This window comes from Vidua macroura, chromosome 24 (genome assembly GCF_024509145.1).
Source record: "Vidua macroura isolate BioBank_ID:100142 chromosome 24, ASM2450914v1, whole genome shotgun sequence".
Lineage (NCBI taxonomy): Eukaryota > Metazoa > Chordata > Aves > Passeriformes > Viduidae > Vidua > Vidua macroura.
In genome coordinates, this window is record NC_071594.1 from 1,648,732 (window position 1) to 1,665,937 (window position 17,206).

The 17,206-nt window shown below is 57.0% G+C and overlaps 1 protein-coding gene across 2 annotated transcripts; it reads right to left on the reverse strand.

The window, feature by feature from the left end:
* Positions 1 to 3,360: 3,360 nt before the first annotated feature.
* On the reverse strand, positions 3,361 to 7,697 carry TNNI1 (troponin I1, slow skeletal type). Of its 2 annotated transcripts, none has more exons than XM_053998307.1 (7): positions 7,666 to 7,697; positions 6,827 to 6,868; positions 6,179 to 6,310; positions 6,005 to 6,094; positions 5,373 to 5,549; positions 3,971 to 4,081; positions 3,361 to 3,690 (listed from the first exon to the last, which is right to left on the reverse strand). In XM_053998307.1, exons 3-6 carry the CDS (start codon positions 6,302 to 6,304, stop codon positions 3,974 to 3,976), a joined length of 501 nt encoding a protein of 166 aa, XP_053854282.1. In that variant the 5' UTR covers positions 6,305 to 6,310; positions 6,827 to 6,868; positions 7,666 to 7,697; the 3' UTR covers positions 3,361 to 3,690; positions 3,971 to 3,973. The 2 variants fall into 2 exon arrangements, with proteins under 2 accessions (XP_053854282.1, XP_053854281.1); XM_053998306.1 differs by lacking the exon at positions 7,666 to 7,697 and adding an exon at positions 6,967 to 7,003.
* Positions 7,698 to 17,206: the final 9,509 nt, after the last annotated feature.

Genomic DNA, 17,206 nt, shown 5'->3' on the forward strand with positions numbered 1-17,206 from the left:
CACAGAGGTCCCAGGGTGATGTTTCACCTTCACCTCAGGGACTGCAGCCTATGCCAGCCCTGTGCAGGGCAAGATGCTGCAGTCACCTGCAGAGGCCATGGAATAAACTTCACTCCCTTCCCATCACCACTGACCTTTCTCCCATCCTCCCTTTGCAGCACCGGCCCCCAGCTGAGCTGCAAATATTCAGGGAAATATTTGGGCACAGTTCAGGGGTCTGTGAGCATGACTGGTCAGCAAGGAAGTCACACAGCCCCTGTGTAACTTGGAAGGGACCACGTTACAACCAACAAGGAGGGATGTTTTCCGAAGTCCATACTATCTTAATTATATTTTTTTTTCATTCTGTACAATTTAATTTGAAATTTGTGTAATTTTAAGATTCTAGTGCTTTGCTTTGATTTCTTTCAGTCCAGGCTGCAGTGGAGAAAAGGGCAGGACAGTGGGGACTGGGCTCTGCTCCTCTTTGGAGGAGACAGGGCTGACTTCCAGTTCCTCTAGAAAAAGACACCAGTGACTCCTCCAGCATCAGTCTCTCTCCCTGAGAACAGCCTTGTGAACTCCCCCATTTGGGTTGAATTTTCAGTAAAAATGTACTGGAGGGTTCCTAATTCCGTGAGCAGAACCGGAGGTTGTTGTCACCTGGGGGGGAAACCACCATGGCACTGCAGAGCTGTGGGGTGAGGGAAGCCAGCACCATCCCTGCATGAAGGGCTCAGCCTTCCCCTTTGCCACGGGAGCGCTGGGATCCAGCTGGCCCAGGGCCACAGCAGCAGCTCCAGAGCAGAGATGGAGAGGAACACTTGGATCACTCCCTGATCCAGCCAGGAGAGCTCAGAGCTGACTGTCCCATCTTCCCCTGGAGATTCAGTCCCACTAAAAGAGCTTCCTCCCCCACACTTTTCCTGTGCTCCTAATAGAACTGAAATCTGTAGAATTTTTTGTTTTCCCATGGTGGTCCGTGTGGTTTTCCACCAGAGAGGGATGAAAATGGAATCCAGTGACAGGAGAACATTATACCTTGAAAAAGTAGGGAATCTTGTAGAGGGAAAAGTTTTGGGGGTGGGTTCTTCTCTCCCCACTCAATCTAAAACACAAGGTGGCCTCTTGTACAAAGCCATCTGTAGCCCGTGACAAGGGCATGTGGGCCCTGGGACCTCGCTGAGCACACTTGGCTGCCCTTGTGGCTGCAGATTCACCTTGGGGAGCCCCTAGGTTTGGCTCCGCAGCAATTTTGGGTGAGCAGGGGCAGGCTGGGCACAGGGACAGACTGGGCACAGGCATGGGGACAGACACAGGGACAGCCTGAGTGCCCAGCACTGACCAGGGCCTGGTGCACAGCAGCCAGCACCCCTATGGCCTTTCATCTCCCTTCCATCCCTCCCCAGCACCGTAAACTCCACCCCTGTTTTTTAATTACTAAATTAGCATAATTGTACTAAGCTCAGAGAACTGTACTCAGCCCCTGCTGTGCCGTTTTCTGCTTCTGTTCCAGGCCTGAAGAAGGCTTTGTTTCCATGAAACCTCTCTTGCATTTTCCAGCTCTACCAGTTGGTCGGGTCACAGTTATTAACTCTCCCTGCACATCTTTCTTCCTCTGCCAGGACCTGTGTGAGTTCCCTCTGGGGATTCCTGGAGACATCCCAGGATCTCAGACCTCGGCACTGCTCCCACCTGGGCCCTGAGCTTGGAGGGGTGAGCTGCTAACCAAAACCTTCTGCCTCCAGGGTGGGCAGGCTGGGCCATGGCAGACCCTGGAGTCTCACCACACACTCCTGGGAGCTGAGACACCGGTGTTGGCCACGACAGAGACACTTCCCAGGGCTGGGCCTGCCTGGAACCTCTCCTGGGGTGCCTGGGATGAGGACAAAGGAGTCCTGGCACCCTGCTAGGCTGCAGCTGCTTGGCCAAATTAAGCTTGAAAAGATAAAAAATGGGCAGGAAAGGCTCTGTGTGCCCTGCAACTGCTCCAGTCCTGCAGGAGGATGCTGAGGGGGGAAGGGTCAGGTGGAAAAACAAGGACTGAGCATCCCAAAGACTGAGCCAAAGGAGCAGATTTTCCAGTGGCAGCCTCCTCTGATCCATTCCTGTTCTGGGGAAGAGTTTGCATGTGAGTTTTGAATCCTCCATGAAGGAGCTGCAGGGTGCTGTGGCAGCCTTGAGTGCTGGTGGCTGGGCTAGAGAAGTGTCACCAGTAGTGTCCCCCCCTCACCCTCTGTGCCCAGGGACAGTGAGCAGCTTGGCTCAGGATCCCTGAATTGCCAAAGGAAGGGATGTGATGCCAGAGGAATTCAGCTGTCCTGGAGACTAACCCAAACCCACATCCCAGTGCCTCTCCCTCACGCCCACTGCCAGCCCTGAGTCTGCTGTGGGAAGTCCTGCAGGAGCCGTCTGTATGGGGCCATCCTTTGCCATCTCTTTCTTTGGGAATGCAGTGATTTCCTGGGAAGGCTGATCTCTCTTGGAGCCTGCACACTTTTTTGATGCCATTTCCTTCCAGCCCTGTCTGAGCCCTGCCCTTTGCTCCCAGCTTATGGCATTTTCTGCCCTTTACAGGCTCACTCCAAAGGGATGGGGGGTGCTGCAACACACCCCGGTGTGGCGTGGGCTTGAATCTGTGGATGCTGCAATTCCTCTGGATACCCTGGGAACACAGACAAGGCACTGCTGTAACTACCAAGAGCAAGCTCTGCATGTGGGCTGAGCATCTCCTGCAGTGCTCCCAGCCAGGAGACCCCAGAGATTTGAATTCTCACTAATTCACCCCTCCAGCCCTGCTCCAGAATGAGCTGACACATTCCCAGCTGCTCTCAGTGACCAGCTGCAGTTTGGGGGGCTGTGACACAGAAATGGTTGTGCTGGGGGGAAGCACAGAATGTCTGGCCTGAAATATGGGCTCATCTCTGGAATTAAGCCTTGAAATGGGGCTGCCCCAGTTGCCATAGCTCCAGTGCTTGTGGTGGGCAGCTGGTGAGGAGTTGGTGTCTGGAGCTCTGGAGGCTTTTCCAAACGCAGAGGAGAAGTGGGGCTGGAGAACAGGCAGTTCTGTTCCCCCAGCCTGGTGCCTGGGGAGCTGCTGCACCCCTGAGGCCCAGCAGGGGTGGCCCTGAACGGGGCCAGGGGGCTCAGCAGAGCTGGTGGGGTATGAGGAGCAACCTGGGGCTGGAAGGGATGAGCCCAAAGCCTGCGTGAGCCCAGGGTGTGGTGTCTGAGTGCCAGCATGGGGACACTGCAGGGTGACCTGGCCCTGGCCTGAGTTCCCCCAGTGAGGAATCCACGCGGCCTCGGCCCAGGACAGTCCTTTAATGCACGTCTGGCTGCACGGGGACATCTTGGGGTGCCACATCTTGGGGTGCCACATCTTGGGGTGCCACATCCTGGGGTGCCACATCCCGGCTGAGCCAGGCACGGGGGGAGCAGCTGCTGCCTCTGGGGCGTCTCTGCAGGGCTGGGAGGGGACGGGTGCCAGTGGCCCTTGGGGACAGCACGGCCGGAGCAGCTGGTGGAGGGGGGACGCTGTGCAGGAGCAGGGCTGAGGGCATTGCTGGAAGGAAGAAGCTCGGGTCTCCTTTCCACACCGTCGTCCTTGTGTTTCAGCTCAGTGGGAATTCAGGGAAGGGCACAAAGGGACAGGGGAGCAGCGAGGGCAGGCTGGCAGCAGGGATGGGGACGGTCTTCTTGCCAGTGCTCCTGTGGGAAAGAAACAGCAGAGGGGCGGCTTTGGCTGTGGGTGCTGCCAGCAGTGCCCACAGGATGAGGGTGGCACAGGCAGCACGCCCAAAGGGGAGCACCCAGGAGAAGAGGAGAGGGGCTGGCAGGCACCCCATGGCAGGGAGGTGTGGGACAGACCCCCAGGCAAGTGTGGGGTGGGACATGGGGACGGGTGGCCTTTTGCTGTAGGGAGTGGGGACATTTCCAAGCACAGCCCAGGAGGCTGAGGGAGCACAGGGGGATCAGGACCCGGCCCTACCTCTCACTGCCCCGTGGGGGACTTGGCAGCGTCGAACATCTTCTTCCTCCCCTCCATGCCCGACATGGCTTCCACGTTCTTGCGCCAGTCGCCCACTTCCACAGGGCGTTCCTGCCGAGGGACGGGGCTGGGGATGAGGGTCTGGCAGCCCTGCCCCATCCCTCCACTGCACAGAGCCCTCAGCTGGGAGACAGCTGCCCCCTCGCAAAGTCCCTGTCTCTCTGCCGTGTGTCCCTGCACAAGGAGCTGGCAAACAGCAGCCTGATCTCCACAGGGAGGTCTGGATCCATGTGGATACTCCCCTCCTCAAAGCCTGCATTCATGCACCAGAAGGCTCAGTAATCCCAGAAGGATTTCTTTAGGAGGAAGAAACCACGTGGGACTTTGGGTTTACACCAGCACAGTGGGGCAAATGTTTTTACTGAAGTAAAAACACTTCCTGCATTGCCCTCCCACCTCCACCTTCTCTGAGCCTTTGGTGGGGACTGGGATTGTTGGTGTGACAGTGAGAGCCTGACAGACACTTGCAGAGCAGAAGGGCAGGTGACAGCAGCTCTGGGCAGGTGACAGCAGCTCTGGGAGCCCAGGTGTCTGCTCTGCCACTGCCCAGCATTCGTAGATTACAAGCTGTGCCCCAACACCATCTCACCACATCTAGAACAAACCCAGATCTGTTCTCCTCCTGGTGCTCAGGGCTATAAGCACAGTTTTCTGTCCAAAGGGCTGGAAAAGTGCTATACCACAATGGGGGGACAAAGGAAAAACAGCTGAAAATTGAGATTCTCATCCAATTCTCATTCAATCTGCTGAGCTGGAACGAGCTGGTGAAACCCCTCTGGGGAGAGGGGATTCCCAGCTGTGCCTGGGGATGAGGCACAGCTCCTGGTGCTGGGGCACCTGCACAGCCCAGGCAGGTTTGGGCATCGCTGGCATTGGGACTTTCCCTTCTCACACCTCTGCCAGGCTGGTGAGAACCGAGTCATTTATCTCAGGCCAAGTGCTGGGCTGCTCTGTTTTATCTAATCTGGGTCCAGGAGTCCCCTGGGAGATTTCTGGGTGTAATTGTGCCCAACAGGAGCTCTCGTGGTTCCCTGCAAGATCAAAGATCAGACTCTGCATGTGCAGCTCAGCCATGGTGCTGAGGGGGCCCAGCTGAGAGACCCCCACACACTCTGGGAGGGAAAAGCACCATGGACTCAGCCCTGAATCTCACATGTCACCATCCACCAGTTGCCTGACCCAGTCAGACTGGTCCTACGTGGTCCCACGAGATCCCAGAACGGGAATGGCCTCACAAGGCTCTTTGCAAGGCTGACAAGGGGTGAACACAGGGTGCCCTGGAGAAGGGCAAGGGCACCCCTAGGAAATCTGTCCATCTCCAGCCTCCAGAGGAGTCACCCACCTTCTCAGTGTCCTCCTTCTTGACAGACTTCAGGTTGGCCCTGAGATCCATGGACACCTTGTGCTTGGAGCCCAGCAGAGCCCTGAGCATGGCATCGGCCGAGACACGAACCCGGCGCAAGGGAGGGCGCTTGAACTTCCCTCGGAGATCGAGAACTTTGATTTTCAGATCTTTAATCTGCAGGGGCAGGTGAGGAGCAGGAGTGGGAGGTCACTGCTTGGCTGCCTTGCACAAGAGCCCCTGTGGGAAGCAGTAGGCCCTGCCAGCACCGAGCCCCAGAGGGATCTGCACCTCTCCTGCAGGACCACCCCCACCAAGGCTCGGCCCACCCAGGCTCAGAGCTGGGCCCAGCCTGCTCAGGCAGCAGCTGTACCACAAGCAGCTCTCAGACTCACAGGGGTGACCAGGAGAGCGAGGAACCTCTCTGTGGACCCCAAGGACAGTTGGGATTCCCTTGGGCAGGGATGAGCCTTGCTCTGAGTGGTGCCTTGCAGAGCAAACACCAGCCCTGAGAAAACCCTGGTGCCTGTCCCACATCCCAGCTCAGCCTGGTCCATGACACATCCCCATTCAAGCCAGAGCTGCCACTGGGAGGGAGTTTCCAGAAGGAACCAGCCTGTCCTCCCTCCTACCTCCCGGGTGTTATGGTTGCATTTCGCTTCTATGTCGTATCTCTCCTCATCCACAATTTCCACCTTCTCGTGCAGCTCCCTGCACAGGTCCTGGGGGCCAAAAAAACAGGAGAGCAGTGAGCAAGGCCCCCCATGCTCCCAAGGAGCTCACTCCACCTCCGGCCTGAGGAATACCTGGAGCTGGCTCAAGGAGAGCCCGCTGGTGTGCAGTGGAGTGACCCGCTCAGACAGGTACCTCTCCTTCTCTGCCTGCTTGTCCACAATCTCCTGATCCCACTCCTCTTTGGCTTTGGCCAGCATCAAACTCTGTGAGCACAAGGAAATGGCAGAAGTGGGAATTGAACAGGCCCCTGTTTCCCTGAGCCTCTCACAAACGGTCTCTGGGATGGGGCAGTCTCGTGTGCCACCCCCTCCCTGCTGTCCCCAAGCGCACATCAAAGCCTCCCCACAGCTGGGTGGGGCGGGCGGGGCGGGCCGGGGCTGTGGGGCCCTGGTGCCGCTGGGGGCTGACGTGGGCTCTGCTGGGGCAGGGAATGTTTATCCCAAGCCAGAGTCCGGGGAGCTCCCAGGCTTGTGCTGCAGCACAAACGGGCTGAGGCTTCAGAGCCGAAGGTGTGGGGGTCTCTCCCCACCTCGGTGAAGGGGAGGTTTGTTTGGACCACAAATCCCACATGAGTGAGAAGAGAAAGGTGGAGTGGGAGCTGCTCCCCACAGCCCATCCTTGAGCTTTCCTCATCCCTGTCCCACCGACCACACGCTGCAACCCGGCTCCTTTCCCCCAGCAAGAGAAACCCCAGGGAGTTTCCAGCCCTCAGGACTCACCTTCAACAAGAGTTTGCGTGAGGCTGTGATCTTGGATTTTCTCTAGGGGAAAGGGGAGGGAAGGAAAACAGCCTTTGAAAACAAACGGGCAGCAAACTCAGAGCAGCACCAGGGTCTCTCCCAAAGGGAAAGGCACTTACCTCCCTGCAGGCAGGGGAGCAGCCAGGGAGGAGCAGAAAAAACAAGAGAAGAGAACAGGGCATCAAGGAATGAGAGTAAAAAAGAGGGGACAGTCAAGGAATGCATCTCGTGTGGTTGCAGTTGGTTCCTTATTTCTGTATCTCACAGCTGCCACCAGCACGTGAACCAGGTCTGAGGTGAAGGTGCCCTCTGGAAATGCAGTGGGAGGGGGCCACAGCCAAGAAAGCCAAAATGTCACTCAGATGTGGCAGGTGAGCTGGCACTGTGCCCATCGTGCCAACCCCAGCTCAGTCCCTGTGGTTCAGACACCCTCGTTCTCCCACTCCCAGTTCAGCTGGGTCGGGATGCTTGGATCCTGTCAGGCTCACAGGGTTGGGACATCCCCAGCTCGTTGCTCCAGGAAAGCTTTACAGGGAGTTCCCACTGGGGATTGTGTTGTATTTGTGCGATGTGCTACAGAGAGCCTCACGGCAAATCCAGAGGTGCTGCACCCCCTCAAATTTGCATTTTGGGATCTAGGAAAGCCCCGAGGTTTGAACTGGGAGACTGAAAGGGCAAACAATTTGCATTTAAAGACAGCTTTTGCAAGGGGAATGGCACAGAGGTCTGGGGCAGGGCAGGGTCTCCCAGCTGATCCTCCCCAAAGGGACAAGCGCAGCGGGGCCAGGCTTTATGGGATCCGAGGGGACCGCAGCTACTCACGGCTCTGGCATCGCGGCGTGTGCTGTTCCCTGCCAAAGAGAGGGAAAGCGGCTGAAACAAAGGTGCAAGTCCCGAATGCTGAGGCAGAAGGCGGCGAGGGGGCGATGCCGAGGTGCGGTGCTGCCCCGCGCTGTCGGCGGAGGGAAGCGGCTCCGCAGCCTCCATCCCCGGTGGAACACGGGCCGAGCCGCCGGGCTCCGGGAAAACCTGCCCGCCTCTCGGGCAAGCTGCAGCGTGCCGCCAGCCGGCCCTGCAGGGCTCGGGCTCGGGCTCGGGCTCGGGCTCCTCGGGGCTTTTCCCAAGCTCCGAGCTGTTCCCCCGCCGGCTGCGTCGCCCACCCCAGCTCGGGGCAAGGGATGGAGCCTGGAAATGTCAGGAGAAATGGGGGTGCCTCGGGGGCTCCCCCACTGTGAGGGCTCAGGGAGTCCTGTCCTGCAGCTCCCGTGGGCAACGGCAGGGATGGGAGAGCCAAAACCCATCCAGGGATGGAGCAAAGGGCAGCAACTCTGCTCTGGAACAGGGCTGAGAGAGCTGGGGGTGCCCAGTCTGGAGCAAAGAAGGATCTGGGGAGACCTGAGAGCCCCTTCCAGTGCCCAAAGGGGCTCCAGGAGAGCTGGAGAGGAGCTCTGGGACAAGGGGTGGAGGGACAGGACAAGGGGAACGGCTTCCCACTGCCGGAGAGCAGGGTTGGATGGGATATTGGGAAGGAATTCTTGGCTGTGAGACCCTGGCACAGGTTGCCCAGAGAAGCTGTGGCTGCCCCATCCCTGAAAGTGTCCAAGGCCAGGTAGGACAGGGCTTGGAGCAGCCTGGGACAGTGGAAGGTGTCCCTGCCATGGCAGGGGAGGCACTGGATGGTCTTTAAGGTCCCTCCCAACCCAAACCATTGTGGGATTCTCTAAGAGCCCACAGCTGAGCAGGTTCCTTCAGGAGTCACATTCCAGGTGAAACACTCAGGGTTTCCTATTTTACATTTGCCTGGTGATCCCAAGCCCTGGCAGCTGCTCCAGCTCATGCTGCTCCCCTGGCCCTGCTCTGACTTCACTGTCCCTTCCTGTGCTGAGCAGCTGGGGCACCCTGTGAGCCCAAGCAGCAGAAAATGGGGGAAATAGCAATCCTTTTAAATCTTTTTTTGTCCTTAAACAGCATTTTCCAGGTGTGGGTTTAGTCCTTTTCTTGGGAGCGAAATGGACAAGCTGGGATTTTTTGCCTTGATCCTTTTGCATCCCCCGATATTTGGAAACTGTTTTAGACCCCAAGGATTCGTGCTGGGGGAAATAAAAAGCTGGTCTTAGCTGCTCACAGGTTTGTGTGGAGCCTGTGCCAAGCAAATCTCAGGGCACTTCCTGGCTCTGCCCCTTGTCCCTGTTCCCACCCCATGCCCCCACAGCTCAGCCAGAGACATGTCCTGAATAAAGGAAGTTTAAGGGATGGCGGGGGGGGGGGGGGGGCGGGAAATGTAATAAAATCCCAGCAGGAATCATCTTCCCCAGAGCCCCCCAGTCCACCAGTCCAGATCCCTGGATTTACAAGGAAAAATCCCAAGAACAGGAATTTCTTTGTCCTCAAACCACATCAGACAGATTCTGTTTCCTGCCTTTGTAGAGGTTTTTGGTGCTGTGACAAACATCCCAGGCAGCACTGGTGCCTTGAACAGGCTGGGTCCCAGCTGCTGCTCCCAAGTTTATTTCGGGGTGGCAGAGGAGCCTTTCTTTCCCTGGAGCTGAGAGGGCTGGGAGCAGCCTCTCAGCGTTTCCATTGTTCCCTGCTGGAGCAGAGCCCAGCATTCCTTGGGGTGGGATCCACAGCACACCTCGAGCTCACGACCTCTGCCAAGGTCAGTCACATTTTCGTGCCAAATGGTCCTAAATTGGTTTCCCAAACAACTGCAGGGACTCAGCTGTGCCAGTGAGACATCCCCAGCAATCCCCAGTGCCAGGACTTTTGGACTGCAGCTGAATCTGGAGCATCCATGAGAGACTTCACTCCCTGATGGGGACGAGAGGATCTGAGCAAGCTAATTCTGCACTATTTGCACTGTCCCAGCTGTGAAAAGCTAATAAAGCTTATTGAACCACTGGATCCTGGAAATCCTTAAAAGAAATAATCCCATAAACCCAAACACAGTCAATCCTGACATCCTCCCCCATCCCAGAAGGCTGGAGACAAACCACAAGCACTCTCCCAGCTACCAGGACTCCACACTCTGTTCCCACCCCAAACCTCCCACCAGTGAGCCAGGCTGGAACACTCGGGCAGTGCTCCCCAAACAGTCCTGTTTGCCATGGTTTGGGAAAAAACAGGCAAATACCAGCTCAAAGTCTTTGTCCCAATTGCAGCCTCACCAATCCTCTCTCCAAGAGCGGAGGAAATGTCTGATCCACCTCAGAGAGGGGGAGAAATTCAGGCAGATTCTCGTGCTGGGGGTTCCTCTCTGTCACGTGCGAGTGCCGGGGGTCTCGTACCCATCTCAGCACCAGCACGCCCAGAGGGGGACAGGGGCAGTGGCAGTGGCAGTGCCTTACCTGGCTGTGCAGGAGGGAGGTGACGCCTGGCCTGGGGACAGCCGCGCTCTGCCGGGACTGGGGCTGAGCGGGGGTATTGAATCCCAGCCCTGCCTGCAAGTGGTCGGTAAAAATAGCACAAATCCCCTCCTCTGCAGGCATCTGCTGCAAGCCCCGGGAGTGCTGGGACTGCTGCTCACACCTGGGGCCCTGCCTGGAACACAGGGACACACACAGGTCACCCGTATGTCACTGCACTTGTGTCCCAGGGCACCCACAACCCCCCTTTGGTTCGGAGAATTCCAGGGCTGTTTGCATGCGAATCATCCCAGGCTGGTTTGGGTGGGAAGAGACCTAAAAATCATCCAGTCCCAGCCCTGCCATGGCAGGGACACTTTCCACTATCCCAGGCTGCTCCATGCCCTGTCCAACCTGGCCTTGGGCACTTCCAGGGATGGGGCAGTCCTGTGCATCCTGGGCACCCTGTGCCAAGGCCTCACCACTTTCACAGGGAAGGATTTCTCCCCACTATCCCATCTAACCCTGCCCTCTGGCAATGTGAAGCCATTCCCCTTGTCCTGTCCCTCCAGGCTCTTGTCCAGTCCCTCCCCAGCTCTCCTGGAGCCCCTTTGGGCACTGGAATGCCCCCAGCTCAGACAGCACCTGCTCACATGGGGGTTGTTGGGGACACACAGACAGGCTCAGGCTGACCAGAGCTGGTGATGCCGTGGGGATGGGCTACATCCTCCTGGCACCTCTGCCTAGGGTCTGTCCTGTGACAGCTCCAGAGATGCTGGAAAAGGCAGGGGAGGGGGTGTGAACAGCCTGGGAGCTGCTGCCATGCTGAGCCCTGCGTGGTGGGGCACACACAGGACAGTGCTGGCCAGGCGGCCTCCTGGCAGCCACCAGAGCAGGACGGGGAACCTCAGCAGGCCAGGCTGCATTGCTGAGGGTTGATGGTGCAAACCAGCAAATGTGGGGTCACACCTCAGGCCAGGCAGGGTGGGGACCAAGGAGGGCACAGTCCCCTCTCTATGGAGGAGGACCAGCCCTACTCCCCCAGCACAGCACTGCAGCTTGGCATGCTCAAGCAACTCCCAGCCCCTCACAGGCCCTGAGGTTTTCCCCATGAAAAGCAGTGAAGAAGCTGCTGTGTGTCCCCACTGCCCCCCACAAAGCCCCTTGCCCAGTGTCCCTTTGCATGACAAGGGCTGCAGGGCAGGCAACACCTGTTCCCCGGGATATTTTTAGGGACAAATTTAGGAACAAACAATTCCCAACGTGGGGCCCAGCAGGGACAATGCATGGCATGTTAATCCTGGGGCTTTTATGGCCAGGAGAGGGACAGAGCTGCAGGAGTGGGGTATTGTAAAATGCAGGCGAACCCAATGGGAAGAAATGATGATGTCCAACTCCAGTTCAGAAGGCTGGATGATTTCTTTATTATAACTATGCTATAATACATTAATATACTATATAAAGGAAGATACTAAAATTAAAATTGTTCTAACTACCATATCTAAGCACTAACAACTCGTGACCCTGTTCTCGAGAGTCCAGCCACAGGTGGATTGGCTTGGATTGGCCATCAGGCCCAAACAATCCTCACCAGAACCCAACCAAGCAATCACCCCAGGTAAACAACTCTCGAAACACATTCCACATGGGAAAAACAAGGAGCAGAAATAGAAATTGTTTTCTCTTTCTTTCTCTCTGTGCACCTCTATGAAAAATCTTGAGAGAGAGAGAGAAATGTGCTGCCACAGTGGGGCAGCTCCCATGGTGGGGAGCACAGACAGCCCCCACCCTGCAGAGCCTCCCTGGCTCCTTCCCCCTGCCTGGACACCAGCAGGAGCTGCTGGGAGATGGGTGACAGTAGCAATGGCAGTGGCAGTGCCATCCTTGTGTGAATTGCACCAAGCAAATCCCAGTGGGCAAGGGAGAAACCCCCCCCTGCATCCAGCCCACCCCCGGGACCCCTGCAAGGACCCTTGCCTGGCTCCAAACGCCAGCGCAGAGGATCTGCTGTCCCCTCCGAGCAGGAGGAGGAGGCTTTAAGCAGCCCCGTCAGACCTTTATAAGGAAAAGCCCCCTCGGGGCCAGGCCTCCAGCATCTTTCCTCCCGGATGCCTTGGAATTGTTTTCGGAGCACAGAGGAGCCAAAATTAGCCTGTGACAACGGCGCTGCATTCCCGCAGCTCCGGGGATGAGGCAGGGGCTGCTTCGGATGCCATCTGCTCCAGTCTCAGGTTTCATCCTCTGCTGGGACCCGGAGTGAGGAGGAAAGGGCAGGAGAGGGATGGGGCAATGGGACCCCTACATTTGGGGTTTGTCCATGGGTTTCAAAGCCCCAGCTCTGCCATGGGGGCTGCACAGAGGGACTGGCAGGGGACCGCGATGTCCCATCCCTCCTCCCCAGCTGACACAGAGGGGACGTTCCGAGTCCTTGGCTCACAGACCACAGGGAGCTGCCTCCAGGTGAGGGGTTGTTTTATCAGGTGCCACCTGGGCCTTGGGCACCACTCTGAGCTGGTGGGGGTGGGAAGGATCAGGCTGGAAATCTACAGGGTAGAGCAGTGCTGAGGGCAAATTCAGAGCAAAATAATGAAACTATATCTGGGATTGGCTCCGTTGGTCAGAGCTGGGTGCTGATAACACCCAGGTCATGGGTTTGATCCCCATTCACTTTAGAGTTGGACTCAATGATCCTTGTGGGTCCCTTCCAACTCAGACTATTCCTTGATTCTGTGATTTGTCCATGTGCTGCTGCTGCTACAAATCAAATATCCCCCTGTTACTGGGAGCCACTGGTTGAAGGGAAGTGTTCCCCTTGGGCTACCACCAAGGGGATGGATGCCAACAGGTTCCCAGAGAGCTGTATGGGGAGGTCAGACCCAGCCAGGAGCAGGTCCCCAGGGACAGCTGCTTGTCCCTGAATGTCCCTGGGATCTACAGCTCACCTGTGTTTAGTCTCTTACAAGTGGACCCTCTGGCATGTGTTTAGAGGGATGGGGCATTTTCCCCCTCAGGACCTTCCAAGTCCCTGGAGGGTGTTGGTGCATCAGCCCCACACCCATAGCAGGGGCTGCCAGAGCTGCCCAATGGTCCCTGGTGTGGGATGTGCCCATGGAGAGGACAGTGTGGGAATGCCATGAGAAACTACAGTCATTTAGCATAAGGCATTTCCCCAGAGTCCTCTGCCACTCAATGCAAATGAGCACATGCCCATCACCTGTCAGTTTGTGGTTGTCATCTCCCCAAGTTCTGGAAAGTTCCCTGTTCTCATTGTTCCTAATGGTTCCCTCTGTAAACCACTCCTTCCCTTTTCCCTCATTGGCCCAGTTTGTGTTACCCCATCCCTTACACCCTCTTCCCATCGGATCATTTGTACCCTAGTTACTCCTTCCCTCCCCAGTTATACTCTGGCCCCTCCTTCCCCGGGGCTCTCAGAGTCTGCCTCCCCTGAGTGTGGTTGTCTCCCTGCTTCTATTTCTGCCTCCGACTCCGTTGATCAATCCTCAATAAACCCACTCAGATTCCAGCAGCTCAAGAGTCCTTCTGTCTTCCTGGTGGGGATTTTAATTACGCTATCCAGGCACCCGTTGACCAGACAACTGAGGGTCACCCTGTGGGACTCGGTCCGGGGTAGCCTATACCCTGGCTCCTCAAGGTCTTGGGACTCCAAATGCAAAGGTACCTGACTCCTGTGAGCGGTTCAGCTGCCCCACATGAAGCCAATCTCCCTGAAGAAATGGACTTGAAGCAATGCAGGAGAGAACTCTTCCCCTCCTCAGAACCCTCCCACCCATGCTGTCCTCACCCTCTCCCAACCACCATCCTCGTTCCATCAACCCCGATGGAATTCACAAAGCCAGCAGCTCCCAGAGCATCCAGGACAGACTGAGAAATGACAGCTGAGCCTCTGGTGTCCTTTGGGACTCATCCTCACTGCCACGCTCAGAGTCCAGACTGGGGGGTGACAGGAGACCCCCAGCTGCATCAGGCTTGTCACAGGACTGGGACAGATGATGCCCCACAGACTCACCACGGTGTGGGAGAAGGTTTTCCTTCTGTGGGACAGCTCAGGGACCAGGGGACAGCGAGGTCATCCCCCTAAGCCAGGTGACTGCAGGGTCAGGTGGCAGTGAAGTGGTGAAGGGCCATGGGACTTGTCCTGAGGAATGGTCCCCCGTGGTGTTTCTCCTGCAGACCATCCAGCAGCTCTCACCCCTCCTGAGCTGCTCACCAGCAGGAGGAACCCACCAGTCCCACCTGCTCTGTGGATTGGTGGCAGTGCAGTGGAAGCTCCTGGGATGCTTCTGAGCCGATGCCTTCTGCAGCCCTGGGGCAAATTTCCTCACCCTGCTGCATCTGTGAACAAGACCCACCAAACCTGAGGGATGCCCAACATGGAAAGGGGGCCAGAATTTGGATAATTACCACAGCCCAGCCTGGGATAATCAGCACAGCCCCATGCCAGAACCCAAATATTCCCCAGGGGCTGAGAGACCTCTCCCAGCTCATCTGCCCCACTGATCTTCACCCCATTGCGTCAGCCCCACCAGGGCACCCCCATTTCCCACTGCCTGGCGAGGCAGAGGCTTCTCATCCCTCTGGGATGTGCTGCTCCATGTCCTGCTCCTGCAGCCACAGCCCCGTTCTGGGAACCCCAAACTCCAGAGACCCCCTTGGGCCTGGTGCAGCTCAGAAGAGTGCCTGTGCCAGCCCCTCCATCTGTGGGCACGGGACTCACCCTCCCCACTTGGCTACAGAGAGCAAATCCATTGGAAGCAGCTCTGGGGCTGGTTGCCAAAGCAGGACAATTATCCCAAAATGCAAGAAACACCTCCCACTTCTAGAAGTATCATGGCCAGTTTGTTTTTCTCTGCTTCAATACTTTGGGGAGGCCTGAAATGTTTGCAGAAGGTGCCAAAGTTGAGGAGGGGTCCCCAGAAGCCAGGGGGCCCTTTAGGAACAGCACAGGCTCCTGCCTCGTGCCTCTGGCACACGGAAAAGGCTTTGTTAAATAAGGAGGAATTCCCTACTTTGGGATAGTGGAAAGATATCATTGAAATGGAGCCACCTGCTGAAGACTTTAAGCTTTCAATGGCTTTGCCAGTGACACATGAAACCTTCCCAGTGCTGATCTTCTGGGCTCCTCTCACCAGGAGGGGGATTTGGGCTGTTCTGTGCCAGGAGCAGCCATGGCTCAGCAGCGACATCAGTTTGAGTATCACAAAGTCCAGGCTGGTTTCCAGCCTAAGGCAAAATATTCTACATAAGCAGAAAAAGACTGTTCCAAATAATCCAAAATTTCTGGCCCAGGCAGGGACCCTGACAGAGTTCTTGGACATTTTCAGGTATTTTCAGATTTTTACATGTCTCTGAGGCACATCTCAGTACCCACTTTGGGCTGGGCTGGGCCACCCCCGCCCCCAGAGCCACTCAGTGGCTCCTGCTTGGGGACAGTGGAGGACAGACGGGTGCTGGCATGTGCTGGTTGTTCCCCCTGCAGCTCCAGCAATGTCTGGGCCCTCGTTTTGTTTCTCCCTGCCTTTCCTGGGCTCCCACACCTCAGCTCTACTGCTGGGGAATGTCACAGTCACAGTTCTGAACCGCCTGGGACACCGAGTCCAAGACTGCAGCAGGACCCTATGGCTGGGGAATTAATGTGCAATCCCTGCAATCCCTGCCCCGACCCCCTCAGCACCCCAGGACCTGTGGAACAAGGACAGTTATTTTTTCCTGCACGCCAGTGCAGGAGGATTCAGTGTAGATGGCCAAGCTCCTCACAGCAGTGCTGGGGACATCCCAGCCTCTGCTCCCTGCAGCATGGACACACAGACATAGAAGAGCTCTGGGCAGGTGGCATGTCCCAAACCAAAATCCAGTGATTTAGGAATTGTAATTTAGGATGGCCAACAATGAAATCATTTTAGGAACATCTGGAGGAAGTTGGATAGTTGACCTAAAGCCAAAAAGCAGAATGCTACTTGGTACAGCTGGTTGTTTTTTTTGTTTTTTTTTTCATTTTTATCTAAAGAGGAGCGACCCACAAGCTCAGAGATGATCCCAGGAGAAGCAGGGCAGTGCCAGGCTCTCCGCAGGGCACCTGGTGATGGAGGAGGTCCCATGTGACAAAAGCATTGGCACCATCAGGCTGCACCTCCCTGTCTCAGCACTGTGACCCCACTGCCCTCCCTGGGGCATCCTGTCCAGCCAGCCCCAAACTGATGCCAAAGCCAGACCTGGGATGTCATCAGGTGGAAAAAACTCCTGTCCTCTGCACCCACTGCACCCTCGTGGTGCTGCTGGGAGGGTGCCAGTCCCTGTGGGTGCTGGCAGAGCCCCTGCCCAGGGTGGGAGGCACAGGGCAGCCCCCCAGAGCAGCCTCAGCACCGGGACACCCTCGGAGAAGTGTGGGGAGGGATGCTGGAACAGGGGCACTGCAGGCTGGGAGCAGCAGAGCCAGATTTTCAGGCTCCTGCCTTTGAACTCAGGGTGCTCTGGGGCACCTCTCCCCTCTCTGGGGCTCTCCCTGGAGGCCCGAGGGGTCTGGCCAGCCCCTCCTCACCACAGGAGCCCATGTGCTGGAGGGGCTGAGGGGCCACAAAGCCACCCTGCATCTCCCTGTTGTGCCTCAGTTTCCCCACCTCTGGGGGCATTAGAAACGCTTCTTGTGGGTCCTCTCCTGCTTTCCAGGCTGCCTGGGAGTGTGCTGGCACCATGTCCCTGGCACTGGGGGATGCTCCAGCCTCTGGCCCTGGCCCTACTCCACTCCCTGGCCGGGTTCCTGGGCTGTTTATTTGTTTTTCAGTCTCAGGGTGTCTTTTCCTCTGCAGAGACATTCAGCCCTCCCAGGGGAGATGAAGCCAACCCACCTTCCACCCCCACGCTGCTGGCTGGGCTCTGACCCCAGCACCTGCTCCAGGGTCAGCCTGGGAATCCACCCAGCTGAGGGTGGGGCAGGTGTGGGTGTCTGCTCAGAAGAAAATCCCAAACCTGGAGGCTTGGGGAGCTCTAAAGTCCCTGG